The 17020-nt window shown below is 40.4% G+C and overlaps 1 protein-coding gene across 1 annotated transcript in view; it reads left to right on the forward strand.

Moving 5' to 3' along the window:
* Positions 1-17020, forward strand: part of Efcab3 (EF-hand calcium binding domain 3) — a 419664-nt gene that overhangs the window by 349066 nt on the left and 53578 nt on the right. The window contains exons 161-167 of the mRNA XM_076543522.1: positions 213-317; positions 4148-4201; positions 8236-8340; positions 10321-10374; positions 12482-12586; positions 14959-15012; positions 15983-16087. Of these exons, the coding sequence (XP_076399637.1) occupies positions 213-317; positions 4148-4201; positions 8236-8340; positions 10321-10374; positions 12482-12586; positions 14959-15012; positions 15983-16087 (582 nt within the window). The remainder of the gene's footprint in view (positions 1-212; positions 318-4147; positions 4202-8235; positions 8341-10320; positions 10375-12481; positions 12587-14958; positions 15013-15982; positions 16088-17020) is intronic.

Genomic DNA, 17020 nt, shown 5'->3' on the forward strand with positions numbered 1-17020 from the left:
TCAGTCATCAGTACGTGCAACAACTCACACAGCTATAATTGAATCCTGAGAACAAGAGCTAAGAGCTCACAATTAAGATATGAAAAGTCTTGTTACTAGAGTAGTTTGAATGCCCTTTGCCCCTCATTCTCTGAGCAACACTGATACTTAGGCATGACCTTGAATGACTTACTCACGTCCTCATTATATTTCTCAAATCCTTCTTTTCTAAGGGATAAAGATATATTCAAATAAGGTGGATGCTTTCGTTAAAAATGCAGAAATTAATCTCAACAATGAAGACATGCAGACGCTGATGGACCATCTACCAGTTGATCGTGAGTTTACTTCCTAGTAAAACTTGCAATGTGAGCCCAGTAGTAGATCTGGGATGAGGGGAGGATATACGTGAAAAGAAGGGAGATAAAATGTGCAGTCTTCACACATAGCTACCACACTGAGCCCAGTGGCCACCACTCGGGAAGAGGCACCAAGAGCACAGACAGAAATGACAAGTCTCCACTAGACACCGTGGGAAATGCCAAGCTCGGACAAAAATACTGAGGATGTTCATTTTTTTGGTTCATAGTGCTAATCCAATAGTAAATATCACTAAGTAACACTGCATAGTTCTGACAGATGGGAGCAATTGTTCTAAGTGCTGTACAATTAGCTTATTGCATTTTCCAAATAATTCTGTGAGTTGGGGGTCTAGTTTTACCTCTGTTGTACATACAAGGAGACCAAGAGGCAGAGAATACAAGTTGCTTGCCCAAACTCAGCGAGCTAGAAAAGTGGCGAAGCCAAGAAAGCTCAGGTAGTCTGGTCCTAGATTTTTTTTTTCTTTTTGGCTTTTTGAGACAAGATCTCTTTATGTTGCCCAGGCTTGCCTCAAACTTGTGATCCTCCTCTTCTTGGCCTCCCATGTACAAAGATTATGGGTGTAAGCCACCACACCTGGCCTCGAGAAATTAACCTTCATGCTGTGCTGCCGTGAGTTCTTAGGATTTTAAAAGTTAAGGTGCTATAATAATATAGTAGCAGTGAGAACAAAATTAATCAAAGATGGATATGATGACAGAGGCTTGAAATCCCAGAACTTGGGAGGTTGAGCCAAGAGGACAGCAAGTTCAAAGCCAGTCTGAGCTACCTAGTAAGACTTTATCTCCCACCCCAAAAAAGAGAAGGGCCAACAAGATGTCTCAGTGGGTAAAAGCATTTGCCACTCAAGCCTGGTTCTTTTACAATGTTAAAATGACCAGCCTTAATATTATACTTCCCAGAGCTCAGGAGAGACTAACGGCAAGGACTATTTTTGGGAAACAGAATCTCAGCACACCGAGCTCTTTAGTCTACTTACTTTAATTCCTCTGGAATAACATCCTATTTACACAGCTTCAGTTCTGTTCTCATGCCTAGCTCTTTTTCTGCCTGATTTCTCTCTATATTTATCTACTGCTCCCTCTAAGTTCTATCTTAATTCTCTCATCTTAATTCTGCCTCATCTAGGTTCTTTTCATCTCATTCTTACCCAGCTAGTACTTTCTCATCTGTCTCTTCCTCATCTTCCATCTAGTCCACACATTTTCTCTGGTCAAAATCCTCCTTATCCCCAACCAGTTCTCCACCTCTAAGTTCTCTACGTACCTCCCAAGTCTCCCAGGAATCTAGTTATAAACCCAAGCAATAGCAATCCTCTGGCAGAGCAAGATCACCAGGCTTGAATTCTTATGGGGTCATAAAGGCAGGTAAGAATTTTCCTTAGACAGTGACCACCAGGCTTTCTTTTACAATCCAAAATGGGAGTGGTAATAGAGGAGGTCAACTGAGTACTAATGACCGTTAGTATATGAAAAAGGGGTCTATGTGCTCAGTCTACATTCTGAGAAGTGGTTAGGTAAGAAGTTAGGGGTCTATAAAGTTAGTAAGAAAGGAGGGTCTGAGCTAAATTGTGTAAAGCTATTACTTAAGGTCCACCAGACCTAGGTGGTGTCTCCTTGTGGAATTTACCTTAAATCAGGAGATTAGCATGTGGTGGTCTGGACTATTATTTCTGTTAGTCCTTGAAAGTGGTTAAGGAAGATATCTGATTCCAGTGTTGAAGGGGGAGAAATGGATGGGCTGGGAGGAAGGAAGCCTTTCCTGAGGCTGTTCTCCAAATACCTTGAATGTGTATGTCCAAAGAGTGATCAGTCCACACAGTTAGCAATTCTTAGGGAAAAATCAATTGGAAAAACTATGAAGGCACACATGATTTTCATAATAGAAGACAGCTGATATATAACAAGCCAAATAACACCAAAAACTCCTTGGAATTTGGCTTCCTTTGGAAGAATTCCTTGATCCCTTCAGGTAGTGGCTTTGCCATAACCAGCTGAGTTCTTATGATAGCTGAGTTCTTATGATATATTCCTGCGGCCTGAAGCACTTGGTGACCTAAATTCAACCTCCAGAGCCCACATAAAGGTGGAAAGAAGGAGCCGGGCGGTGGTGGTGCACGCCTTTAATCCCAGCACTCGGGAGGCAGAGGCAGGCGGATCTCTGTGAGTTCGAGGCCAGCCTGGGCTACAGAGTGAGTTCCAGGAAAGGCGCAAAGCTACACAGAGAAACCCTGTCTAAAAAAAAAAAAAAGGTGGAAAGAAGGAGGCAACTGACTCCACAGAGTTGTCACCTCACCGCCCCCCCCACATGCTGTGCCAAACATGCACCCCACCCATCCACACATCAAACATGATAATCCTAAATAATGACTAAAAGAAGAAGATAGAATGAATTAGCTGTGGCAGACATTTGGTGATTTTCTCTATTGACCTGAGAAAATTTTAGGAAATCTGGGAGGATGCCAGACCCTAAGGAAGTATTAAACACCATAAGATTCATTCAAGTCCATTGATAAGTATTTTTCTAAATCAATAGAAAATGTCATTCCTTCATTCAGTTGACTGTAGTGTTTCTAATGTTTTAGGCAACCAGCCTTTTGCCTTCATAAGAGATAAGCAGTTCTTCCAAAAACTACTTTTGTTTTTTAAACCCCTTTGATGGCTATTTTAATCTACCCTGGCCATTGCCCTGTTTTCTTGGTATTTAGGAACACAACCATCACAGTGATTTACAGTGCAGTGATAGTCACATAATTTTTGGAATACCTTATATATCTATGTAATCATCTAAGAAAAGATAGATACTTCTGGGCCCAGTGGGCCTCAGTGGGACACAGAGTTAAGGGTGTAATGACATCTGTACTTTACAGACATACCTGTATCAAAAAAGGTTCTTCCCTATCCCATTTAAAAATGACAACACCAATCACATTAACGAGATGCTAATGAAAGATTGCCATAACTGAAAAAGTATTTTTGAAAAATTTTACATCTAAGGTGAATATATATTGGTTTTAAGGTAAATCTGTTAGCTGCAATGTGTTTGCATTTTGATATAACCATTGTTTAATAAACACTTGTGTAGCATTGGTCTTGTGCAAGCCACTACACTAATGATTATCAGACAATAGTAAGAATAGAGACTGATCACTTGTACTTTACCATCAGTGTTACATACAGTGTTGGAGTATTACAGAAAACACAACAGTACAAACAAATTGTGTCCTCTTCACCAAGTCACAGTCAAAGAGACTGTCCATGGCAGCTAAAGTCTTGGCTGTCTCAGTGGCCACCCCTCCCATCCAGTGCTTTCAAACTTGCAATTTTAGAAGCTGTTTTAAATGTATCCAGTGACTTTCTACTTTAATTTGAGAAACACTGGGTAAAGGAAGTAACTGTACAGTGTTTGAGAATGGTCATTGCAAAACAAGGTTCTGTCGTTAGAAGTGAGCAGTACTAAACACATCAATATGACAGTTATCACATTGAAGTTCCAGGAGCAGCCAGGAGTAGACAGATGCTCTCATTTAGCAGAAAAGACTAGCAACAGATTGAGGCTAAATTAGAGGAGAGTGCTTGATCTTGCATTGTGCTATACAAATGCTCATAGTGGAGATCAAAGTAGCTATATTAATTAAACTGATGAGGATCAGACATGAAAGATATAAACTTCATAAAATTTTTTCAAGTGAGTGAATATAGGTTTCTGTTTTATAATTTACAATTTAATGATTTCATATAATTTTCCTATAAGTCTATTTTATGCTTTTTTTTTTTTTGTCTTAAAGGTAATGGGAAGGCTGACTTCCGTGTATTGATGAACGAAATTAAAAAGATTACAGGTGAGTGAGCTGTTAAAATGAGTATTATATTGTGTGGTCTTTACATTTTATATTCAAATATGTTTTAACATAACATAAAAATCAAAGAAATTTCCAGCTTAAACTATACCATAGATTAAACAGATTTAACAGCTATCTCCAGGGGATTCCATACAACAGGTACAGAAAACTCATTCCCTTCTCATCACCCCATACTGTCCTCTCCAAAATAGAGAACTTCACAGAGCAAGTCTTAACAAATACAGAAGAACTGAAAATGTCTTATGACTCATTAGATCACAGTAGAATAAAACTAGAAACTAATAGCAAGACAAAAAAAACACATAAATACTTGCAACTGACAATGTATTTTTGAATGACCAGTGGGTCACTGAAGAAACCAAGAAAGAAAATTTTAAATTCCTAGAATCAGATAAAAATGAAAGCATAGCTTACCAGGACCTTTGGAATACAGCCAAGGCAGTTCTCAGAAGAACATTTATAGCCACGAGTGTTTGTATTGAAAAAATCAGAGATCTCAATTTAACAACCCAGTAATATAACTCAGGATCCTAGAAAAGCTAGAACAAATACAAACCAAGAGAAGTGGGTATCAATAAAGATTGGGGTAGAAATTAATGAAGTGAAGACTAAAAGTATAACACAGAATTGTAGCACGAATCCTAATTGATCTTAATAATAAAAACCCGGAGATCAGAGAAGTAGAGCAGCCAGCCACTAGAGAGATTTCTTTTCTCTACTGAATCCTCAGCCTGAAAGGGCTAAGCTCCTGTCTCCTCCCACCTTATATTCCTTTTTCTGCCCAGCCATATCACTTCCTGTCTCAACCTCCCTAGTGCTGGGATTAAAGGCGTGTGACTCCCAAGTACTGGGAGCAAAGACGTGAGATCCCAAGTGCTGGGATTAAAGGTGTGTGTCATCACTGCATGGCCTCTATGGCTAACTAGTGGCTAGCTTTGCCTTCTGATCACCACACAGAATCTATTGAACAAAAAGTTAGTTCTTTGAAAAGGCAAACTCTTTGCCAAACTGACCAAAAGAAAGGAAAGACCCAAACTAGTAAAATTAGAGGGGAAATGTGTGTTACAACAGTGCCAGTAAAACCCAGAGTATCGTTAGGGAATGCTTTGAAAACTTACACTCCAAAACAAATTAGAAAACCTGTTGTTTTTTTTAATGATACATACTTAGAGACGACATACCAAAATCAAATCAAAAGAATAAAAAGCACTTAAACAGATGCCTAACAAAAAATAAGACTGAGAGGTTGGAGGAGCGCCTCAGTCAGTAGAGCGCCTGTGGCATGCGCAGGAGTGCCTGAGTGCAGAGCCCCAGCACCCATTTTAAAAAACAAAACACACAAACAGACAGATGTGTCCGTGTATGCCTGTGACCCAGGAGTGAGAACAGGCAAATCCCTGGAGCTCATTGGCCCATCAGTCTAGCCAATCAGTGCATCCCAGGTTCAATAAAATAACTGCCTCAAAAATAAAGGTCAAAAACAATAGAGGAAATCAAAAACAATACCTGAAGTCAACCTCTGGCCTACACACACACACACACACACACACACACACACACACACACACACAACTAAACAATCATGTACATACACCACACACACATACTCAAAAATAAAAACAAGATTGAAGAAGCAATAAAAATTCTCCTCACAGACAGGCAGTGGTGGTGCACGCCTTTAATCCCAGCGCTCGGGAGGCAGAGGCAAGTGGATCTCTGTGAGTTATAGGCCAGCCTATAACTCATACAAATCAAGTTCCAGGACAACCAGGGCTGTTACTCAGAAAAACCCTGCCTCAGGGAAAAAGAAAATAACAAAACAAAAAACCTCCCCACAAGTAAAGTTCTAAACCAGATGGCTTCTCTGCTGAGTTTTAGCTACCACTTAAGGAAGAGCTAACACCAATACCCCTCAAACTGTTCTACAAAGGATGCAAGGAAGACGCTCACCATATAGACTCACTCTACAAAGCCAGTAGATTCCAAAGCAGGGTAAGGACACAGCAAAAAAACTATAGGCCAGTTTCCCTATTGAGCATAAATGCAAAAATCTCAGTAAAATATCTCCAAATCAAATTCAAGAACACATTAAGATCATAGATCATAAGCAAACTGGTCTAAGCTCAGGGATACGAGACTTGTTCTGCGTATGCAAATCAGTAGGTGTAATACACCACAGATACTGAAGAACAGAAATCACATGATCAACTCAATAACTACAGATAAAAACCTTTGACAAAAAGCTTTTTATCCTTCAGGATAAAGCCCTGAATAAAGTAGAAATAGAAGGTATATGCTTCAGAAAATGAAGACCACATATAACAAACTTAAACTCAACATTATACCAAACGGGAAAAAAATGAAAGCATTTCCTCTAAAATCAGAAGCAACACAAGGTGTTCCCTCTCACATTTCTTAATCAATATAGTACTTGAAGTCTGATAATTAAGATAAGAAAAAATGGATATAAATAAGAAAGCAAGAATTCAAAGTATCCTTGCTTCCAGATAGCGTGATCCTATACTTAAAGGACATTAAAGTCTCTTCCAGAACCCCTTAAAGCTGATCAGACATTTTTAGTGAGGTAGTAGATTACAAAATCAGCATTCAAAGTAAGTAGCCTTTCCATATATCCATAACAAACTTGCCAAGAAAGAAATCAGGATGGGGGAGGGGCACTCACTCATGACAGCTTTTAAACATAGATTAATGCTAAGGGATAAACCTAAACACGGAGATGAAAACCTCCACAATGAGGCTTTAGAGGAACTGAAGAAGACACAGGTCTGTAACCCCATACTTGGCTCTAGGGACAGGAAGATCCAGAGTTCAAAGTCATCCTCCGCTACATAGCAAATTTAAGGTCAGCTTGGGCTGCATAGGACCCTGTCGAAAGAAAGAAAGATCAGGGAAGGGGGAAAGGAGGAGGAGAAAGGGAAGGAAGGAGGGGAATGCCATAATGATGCCCACTACTTTTATGCCAACATAAAAATTTTAAATTTGTGTTGGGGAGGGCTATGATTCTTGCCCTCTCAAACTTAAAGTAACTGTATACTATAAGTTCTGCTAGGTTGTCATTTTACAAACATGAGTAACAGAAACAAAAAGAGGAAGAGAGAAGCGGTAGAAGTGCTAGAGGAAGAGTATGAAACCAACAAAAAGAATAGAATTATCACAGCTGAGAGCTGGCGCAGCAGCTCACCCTGCCTGTGCCCTTGCAGAGGACCCAAGCTTGGTCCCCAGCCCCCAGTCAGGCCGCTCTCAACCACCAGTAACTCCAGCTCTAGGGCATCAGATGGCCTCTGCAGGCCTCCTCAGTCTTGGACTCACAAGGTGCACAAACCACACACATAACTAAAAAATAAAATCTTTTTTTAAAAAAAGAATAGATTTGCTATTTTAATGGCCGAGTGTCCTATATTAGCTATCACAAACAACTAAATTACTGAAAAGTTCTATGATCCCTGTTGTACTGTTATATGACAGACAGTGTCGACTTCAAGAGATTCCCTTTTACTTGTTAAAATTCCTTGTTTTTTTAATTATTGTTTGTTTGTTTGTCTTTGTTTTGAGACAGGATCTTTATATATAGCCCAAACAGACCAAACTTCCAATCCTCCTGCCTCAGACTCCCACATGCTGGGATTTCTAGCATGTGCTACTCCACCCAGCTGATAGGAGGGAAAAAAAAAACTTCCTCTCCATCTTTTTTCTTTTGTTTTAGTTTTTGAGACAGGGTTTCTCTGTGTAGCTTTGGAGCCTGTCGTGGGACTCACTCTGTAGACCAGGCTGGCCTCAAACTCACCAAGCTCCAAATGTGCCACCATCAACCAGCTCTTCCTCCCCTTCTTGACACTGAAGAGCTAACACATCCTCCCTGGGTCCCTTGTTCTTTCCTTGGATGTCAACAGGGATGAGACTCACATGTGTGTTACATGTACACATTTCATTCATATAATGTTAGAAAATACATAATTCTATTGTCTCACCTACGATGGTTTTCTTTTTTAAAGGAGAAAAGATTCATGCAGAGGACATAAAAGAAATTCTGGAAAACATGGGTATAGAAATGACCAATAAGGAAAACAAAAAACTGCTCAAAACTCTACCTGTCTGTGGTAAGCTTTGTGTGTTGTTTTCCCTGATCCCTAAAAAAATGTATTCATTCGACAAGCATTGACTAATGTCTGCACATATATGACTCTGTCTGAACCACAGAAGAAATGGGGACTGTTTCCATTGCCCCAGATTCCTGCTGTCAAAGTCAGGTTGTTTTTAAAGTTGGAATACTTTAAAATATTTTGAAGGTTTTGTATTAATTCTAATATTTGAAATATTCTATGTTATTTTTTTGTAAAAAGACCCAATTCTATACTAGGCATGATAACACATGCCTGCAATTCCTGAACTTCTTTGTTTGTTTTACATTTATTTGTATGTGTGTATACACGTGCACAAACACATACCATGCACATGTGTACATGTGAAAGTCAGAGGAGAATTAGTGGAATGGGTTCTCTCTCCATGGTGTTTGTCTTTGGGACTGAACTCAGGTCTTCATTTTTGGTAGCAAGTTCATTTACCTACTAAACCAACTCTCTAGCCCAAGCCCAGCCCCTCAGAGTTCCAGGTAGGATAATCACTGCAAGTTCAAAGCCATTCTGCTCTACATGTGAGTTCCTGGCAAAAAAAGACCCAACCCTACCTAGCATTTCTCTTATTTTTTTTTCAGTAACTTTTTATTACTTATTTTCATTGGCATATAATATGATGCATTTCATTATGGCATTTTCATACAGATATATCATTCTACCTCGCTCATATTTACCTTCTCACTACCCTTCCCTCATCCCCCTTTTCTCCCTTCTCACTGACCCCCTTCTTTTTTTATTAAGATATTTTTTATTTATTTTACATACCAACCACAGATCCCCCTCACATGCCTCCTCCCACTCAACCCCCCCAGCCTTCCCCCTCAACCTGTCCCCCATCCCCTCCTCAGAAAAGGTAAGGCCTCCCATGGGGAGTCAGGAGAGCCTGGTACATTCAGCTGAGGTAGGTCCAATCCCCTACCCCTGCATCAAGGCTGTGCAAGGTGTTCCACCATAGGTAGTGGGCTCCAAAAAGCCCTCTCATGCACCAGAGATGGATCCTGATCCTACTGCCAGCCCCCCCCCCAAACAGACCAAGTTATATAACTGTCTCCCATATGCAGAGGACCTAATTCAGTCCCATGCAGGCTCCGCAGCTGTTGGTCTAGTGTTCATGAGTTCCCACTAGCTTGGTTCAGTTGTCTCTGTGGGTTTTCCAAACATGATCTTGACCCCCCTTGCTCATAGAATCCGTCTTCCCTCTCTGCGACTGGACTTCACTGACCCCCTTCTTTCTCCCAAGTAATTCCACTTCTGCTTTCACGTCATATGTGTGTATGATATGTAAATATATATGTGTGTACTTATATTTTAAAATAGAGTCTACATAGGAAAGAAAACACAGCTTTTTTTTTTTTTAACAGTCTCTCACTATGTCTCCAGAACTGGCCTAGAACCCTAAACTCTGGCATTGCCTTCCAGGTGTTGAGATTTCAGGCAGGCGCCTATGCCAGGCTTCCAGCTGGCGCTTCTGAAACTGTACTCATTTTACCTTAGGATCAGGAAAAGGTCCCTTCAGGCAGACGTCCTGTCTTAAGACGTGTTGGTATTCCTTTAGGAGAAATGAAAGTCTTATGAATCTAGAGGAAATGGAAGGACAGAATGGTATAAAAACTGAAGAAAAAGGATGAAGCCAAATATAAGCAGAAAAATACACAAGTTTTGTCCTTCAGTGCACTTGGGTACCGCTAATTGCTTTTGTACTCAGCTCCCCCTCCCTGGATCAGGTCCCCTGGGCAGAGGTTTCTCACAGAGCTGGGGTCTAACCAGAACCTGAGCATCCTAAACAAGCACACCACCTCTGACTGTGTTCTTGATGGGCTTTTCCTGAGTACCTCTCATCTCATTGAGAATGAATTGTGATGCTTCTAAGTTTTTCCTTTCTGTATGTATGAACGTAGACCTTTATCATCATCCTTCAAAATATGATTGTGTTCTATCCTACAGCTGACAAAACAGTGTTTAAGAAAGAATTACTATCTGGTGTGAAGTGCTTCAAAGGTGAGTGAAAAAGAGAATAAGAACAATAAAATTTGAGATTCTCTTTAAGGTATAAAATAACAAAACTATGAGTTTTATTCAATAATTATTTGCTATCTACTAGGTATTTAAGAATCATCTGGAATATAAAATAATGTATAGAAAAATGGACTTACACATTTTTTACTACCTTACCTCTTGTTTTCCCTGTGTACATGTCTATTTTTAATTAAACTCTTACTTGGTGTTTTATTCATTTTACATTTAATACTCAAATATCATTTTCAGAATTTTAGATTCTTGATAATTTGATTCCATAAAAATGAATGTTTTCATTCATTATTAAAAATAAAAAATGTTTTTATTTATTTATTTTTATTTATTTATTTATTTATTTATTTATTTATTTATTTATTTTTTGGTTTTTCGAGACAGGGTTTCTCTGTGTAGCTTTGCACCTTTCCTGGGACTCACTTGGTAGCCCAGGCTGGCCTCGAACTCACAGAGATCCTCCTGCCTCTGCCTCCCGAGTGCTGGGATTAAAGGCGTGCACCACCACCGCCCGGCTGTTTTTATTTTTTATTGTCACGAAAGTGAAAGGTTATTATATTACCTGAAGTCACCTGAGAGGAGGGAACTCAATTAAGAAAATGCTTCCATAGGATCACTGTAGGCAGGCCTGTAGGGCATTTTCTTAATTAGTGATTGATGAGAGAGGGCCCAGCCCATTGTGGGTGGGGCCATCCCTGGGCTGCTGGTCCTGGGTTCTCTAAGAAAGCAGGCTGAGCAAGCCATGGGAAGCAAGCCAGTAAGCAGCGCCCCTCCATGACCTCTGCATCAACTCCTGCCTCCAGGACCCTTCCGGCCTGAATTCTTTTGATGATGAACAGTGATACAGAAGTGTAAAAAAAAAACCTTTCCTCCCCAACTTGTTTTTGGTTATGGTGTTTCATCACAGCAATAGAAACCTTAACTAAGACATATAACATTATTGCTTCCAAACTTTGAATTTCTTATCAGGGCCATTTGTCCATTATCCTACTAGAGTATGAACATTTATTTCTAATAATTAAAATAATTAAGTGTGTTTATAGTTAATATTATATATTAATTCTATATAAACACATTGTCATATACATAATAAATATTTTACCAGTTGGTTATTTGCATTTTATTTTCATACGCAGTATTGAAATAAAATGGAAAAACAATTCACATGCTATCATATTCATTCACTTAAAGTATACAACTCAAGGGTTTTTAGTACACTACTAAGTTGTACAATTTCACCACAATCAAGCTCTACCCATTAGCAGTGACTATACCTACCCCTAGTCCTCTAGGTCTAGGGGACTATGATCAACTTTGATATATGGGTATTTTTCATTTTTGGGTACTTAATTTTATCAACCACTTCTTTTCTGGCCTCTCCTTATTTTCCTGTGGTTTTTTAACATTTAATTTTTAACTAATCTAAAATACAATAGATTATATTATATTATATATGTATAATATATATTATATATCACATATTATATATTATACATGTTGACACTTTATAAGTAACTCATATTTCAGACTGAGTCAATAAAAACCCTGACAGTAGTTTGGGGGTTTTGGGGGAGGGTGTTGTTTTGGGTTTTGTTTTTGTTTTTGTTTTTTGGGTTTTTTGGTTTGTTTGTTTTTCGAGACAGGGTTTCTCTGTGTAGTTTTGGAGCCTGTCCTGGAACTCACTCTGTAGCCCAGGCTGGCCTTGAACTTACTGGCTCTGCCTCCCGAGTGCTGGGATTAAAGGCATGTGCCACCACCACCCAGCATGCCAGTAGTTTTTAATAATTCTTTCTCATTAGCTACAGTTTTCCTTTTATATAAAAGTATATTTGGGAGGTCATTTTCTGTTACTGTAGTAAGTTCAAATCTTACTTTTTATCCAGAATAACTTGATTATTCTTTTCGCCTAGCTCACCAGAATTGCCAAAGTGTATTTTTTCTCCCTGGGGTAGCTCTCAGAAGTCTGACTAAGGAAGTACAATCCTGACTGCTGCTGTGTGCTTTCACTTCTGGGGAGGAGTGGACAGTCCCGGCCTTTCATCTTATAACAGCTTTACTGTTTCTTGTTTTCATTAAGGAGGGAAAGTTAACGTCCATGATATGAAGACTGTTCTTCAAAACACTGGTTTCAAACTGGAAGCAAAAGAGCTGAAGGACCTGCAGTCCCGCCTGCCGGTAACCGGTGAGCCTTACCCCACCTCCCTCCCCAGACAATGGCCTGTCTCACCTGCAGGCAGCAGAGAAGAACAGAGCAGAGAGAATCTCGGCTGGCTTCCCGACAGAACCACGCTGCTGACCACCGCAGACGGCTGGTCAATGTAGAAACTTAGAGTGTGGAGACTTGAGAGGGAGGGGGACAGTGACACAGAATAAAGAGAAAAATACTGTTCAACAATTAAAGTGTGTGGGCCAGAGTGGCACAGCACTCAGGAGACAGAAGCAGGCGGACCTCTGTGTGTTTTATGCCAACCTGGTCTACATAATGAGGTTCAGGCTAGCCAGGACTACATAATGAGAGCCTATTTTAAAAAAAATTGAAAATGCATTTCCTGATTATTAATGCTATTAAATCTTTAAGAAATGGATCTGAAAACTATGAAGCCAACCAGCAAAGATATCAGTGCCTTGTCAGGGCCCCTTAATTGTTTTGACTCTTAATTGTTTTGACAATTATTAGTTATCAATATTTATTGTGTTAGAAACTAAAACACATTTTAATAATGTTTATATATTAGTTCTTTAAACTCTTATTGCTGTTATTTTTGGAGACAGGGTCTCATTGCATAGCCTGGTGAAGAAATTACTATGAAGCCCCAGGCTGGCTCCAAACCCCTGATTCTCCTGCCTCAATCCTAAGTGCTGGGATTACAAGTGTGTGCCACAAAGCCCGACTCGTTACATTCTGTGAAAATAGCCATGTTTATTACTTGATAAAATACATTTTATGAAAATATTTCCCTAAAACAAAGCCAAGAGGTGAGAATAATTGTCTTAAATTATTAATCATTTTAATGTCTAGCTAGAATCATATATATACTTTCTCATGCACTCTGCTGGAATATTTTGATTATTTCATTTTATTCTGGTTTTGAAGTAGTACTGGGGATTGAATGTAGGGCCTTACACACGGCATGCATGGTAGGCATGCATGGTAGACATGCACCCAACCACTGATTTGCAGTCTCAGCCCTCGTTGGACTAATTTAGTTTCGGTAAAAATATATATAAATAACCTGACTTCATACATATGCAAATATTTGGCAAAAGATGCAACTGATAGCCTTTTCAAATAGATCTTTCCTTGCTATTATCCCAAAACTCAACAAGTAGCTTCTTAAAACTTAGCTACCATATGGGATCAAAAACTCTCTCAGTGAACCTTCTGTATACTTAATTACACTAAAGCATATTAGTCTCCCTAGCCTTTGATCTTCACCCATGCATGATCTCATAACAGCATGCTTTGGTCATTTGCACAATACTGACTAATTACACCACTCCTATAAATATTACATTTAGTTATTCAAAAATTTTTAAATCAGATTTATGGCTGAGGAGAGAGCTCAGTCCATAAAGCACTTTCTGCACAAGCTGGAGGACCCGAGTTAAATTCCAGAGCCCTCATAAAAAGCAGGACATCACACACACACTTGTAAGCACTGAGGAGGTGAAGAAGGGACTTGCTGGCCAGCAATCCTGACATTATTGGTCCCACGTCCTAGTGAGAGGCCTTGTCTCAAAAAATATTGTAGATTACACCCAAAGTTGAACTCAGGCCTCCACACACACATGAGCACACCATGCCACACATCACACATACACACACACATACACACACATACACACACATACACACACATATACACACACACACACACACACACACACACCTTTGTTGCATTCTCAAGGACATTCTTAAGTGAAACTGACATCTTACTGTAAGAACACATAGCCCAGGATAGAATGACGGCTAATGCCTTTAGATGCCGTTAATTCAAAGACGGCAGGAGTTTTCCCCAATCGCCACTGCAAATGGCGACACTGTGGAAAAGGTGAGAGTGCGGGTGACTCGGGAGGCTGGCGGACCACGCTTGGAGAAGTGCTGCTGTCCTGGCATGTCTCTACATCCACGGAGCACAAGAGGACTAGGTCTCCCAACACCAGCAAAACTCTACTCCCAGAATGCTGTGAGGAAGAAGAGGAAAATAATAGTCACTGAAAGGATATACACGTATAGCTTGAATCTTCTCTACTACTTGTTCTTGTTGATTTAGAAGATAAAAATTCTGGGCCGGGCGGTGGTGGTGCGCGCCTTTAATCCCAGCATTCAGGAGGCAGAGGTAGGTGGACCTCTGTGAGTCGAGGTCTACAAAGCCAGGGTAGCCAGAGATGTTACACAGAGAAACCCTATCTCAAAAAACCAAAAATAAGATAAAAATTCCAAACAAAAGCATGAAAACTTGCTATTATTCTATATGCCACATTTCAAGAAATTAATATGATTTTTTTAAATCTGTCTTCATCTCTGAATCTAAATTTTGAATTTTCCTACAGAACATGAAAAGATTGACTTGGATGTGTTGATGGATGCAGCAAAATCTTTCACAGGTGAGAATTCATGTAAGATGTAATTGGTGTAAGACTGAGACCCTGATCTGAATAGGAAATTGCCTTTCTTTAGAGTCAGGCTACCCCTCCATCTAATTTTGTCTCAATGACAGCAATTTTGAGTATTGGAAATTTAGGAGAAGTATAGACCTCTCAGAGAGAAATATTAACTTCAATATTTGTGTCTGTACAGTATTCATTTCACTAGTGTTTAAAGAAACAAAATATATATTAGCATAGTGAACTTGAATACAAAATTTTTGCATCAGGAATATGATCAGTATGAACAGTCAGTCCCATAATTCAGGCCATTAAGTAGAAGTGAGAGATTTTTACATACAAGTAGAATTATGTAAGTCCCATGCCGTCTGTCTTAATGTTCTCTTACTTTTATTTAAAAACAAAACCAACCACAGTCTGAGTAACATACAATCAACAGATGATTCCTTTTCATCCCTGTGGGGTCCAGCAAGCCCACACCTCCACACCTGCATACCCAGTGTTGGCTGCGTTTCGGGCCACTTCCTGCTCTAGTGCCTTGGATACTGTGTCCTCACTTTGTGGGGGTGGAAAGGGAAAACCGAGGGCCTCCTACTTTGAGCCTCTCCAGAGGCCTATAACCCCATGCAGGAAAAGCCTGGTGACCTCACTTCCTCCTGAAGCTCCTGCCTCTTGTTACCACTGTACTGAATATGAAGTTTCCATGTGAATTTCAGAGAGAACTCAAACTGTAGTGCTGCCAGGGTCACCGGCTGTCACACAGTGCTGCTCCATGCTATACTGACCCCCAGCACAGGAGACAAGTGTTGTCCTCTAACCCGACTTAATTTGCTTTCAAATACTGACTTTCAAATCACTCCAACTTAGTGACTTTGGCTCACATCTTTGTGCTTGCTTCACCCAGCAGCTAGATAGTGCTGTTGTTCATTACATTATCTCTCAACCTCAAATAACTCCCATTTACTTAAAGGAGAACGAGTTGACACCAAAGACTTAAAAGATGTTCTGGGGAACATGGGAATTGCCATCAGTGAAAGAGAAGAATTGAAGCTATTGAAATCTCTGCCCATCACTAGTGAGTATTTAGCATGCTGCTGGTGTTCAGAGAAATGAATGGGGCACTGTGGGCTTCTGGGTGAGAACAGTGGTGAATAAGAAGCCCTTGTCTTGTTTGTGTTTTAATTTGAAACTAAGAAACTTCTATTCAACCAGTGAGCCCTGGCCAAACTCTGTAGCCTCGCCCCCAGCTCCCTGCAGTGTACCACCCATCTGTCTGTCCCCTGGGAAACCTCCCATCTCCCCACAATCCAGCTAAAAGTAAATTCCTGTGAGCAGGGTCCCTCCAGCATCATGCATCTGTACAGACAGTATCCACTGTGTCAGTGGCATAACCCACAAGCCCCTCAAAAGTTCTACCTCCAGATCACCTGCATGGCTCATGGTGGGGAAAAAAGACCTAGAGGCTATCCTGACCTCCACCTGTGCATCCTGACCAGTTCCAAGGACCCCGACAGAGCCATTCTTCCCTGCCCCAGCTCCCATCCTTCCTATTCCAATTGTCTCCCAAGCAAGGGTAAGCTTGCACATTGGCAAGGGTACTCTTGCCCCCTGGAGGGAGCGGCAGCATCCTGAGCAATCAAAGCTCAGTGCCCATCTAAATTCTTACTGCATGCACCTAAGACTACCATGCCCTGTGTCTGCAGTCTCCCCCATCTGAATTCTAGCCACATACACCTAAGATTGCCCATTCCCTGTGTCTGCAGTCTCCCCCATCTGAATTCTTACTGCATGTACCTAAGACTGCCCATGCCCTGAGTCTGCAATATCCCCCATCTGAATTCTTGTTGCATGTACCTAAGGCTGCCCATGCCCTGAGTCTGCAGTCTCCCCCATCTGAATTCTTACTGCATGTACCTAAGGCTGCCCATGCCCTGAGTCTGCAATCTCCCCCATCTGAATTCTTGTTGCATGCACCTAAGGCTGCCCATGCCCTGAGTCTGCAGTCTCC

This window comes from Peromyscus maniculatus, chromosome 8 (genome assembly GCF_049852395.1).
Source record: "Peromyscus maniculatus bairdii isolate BWxNUB_F1_BW_parent chromosome 8, HU_Pman_BW_mat_3.1, whole genome shotgun sequence".
Lineage (NCBI taxonomy): Eukaryota > Metazoa > Chordata > Mammalia > Rodentia > Cricetidae > Peromyscus > Peromyscus maniculatus.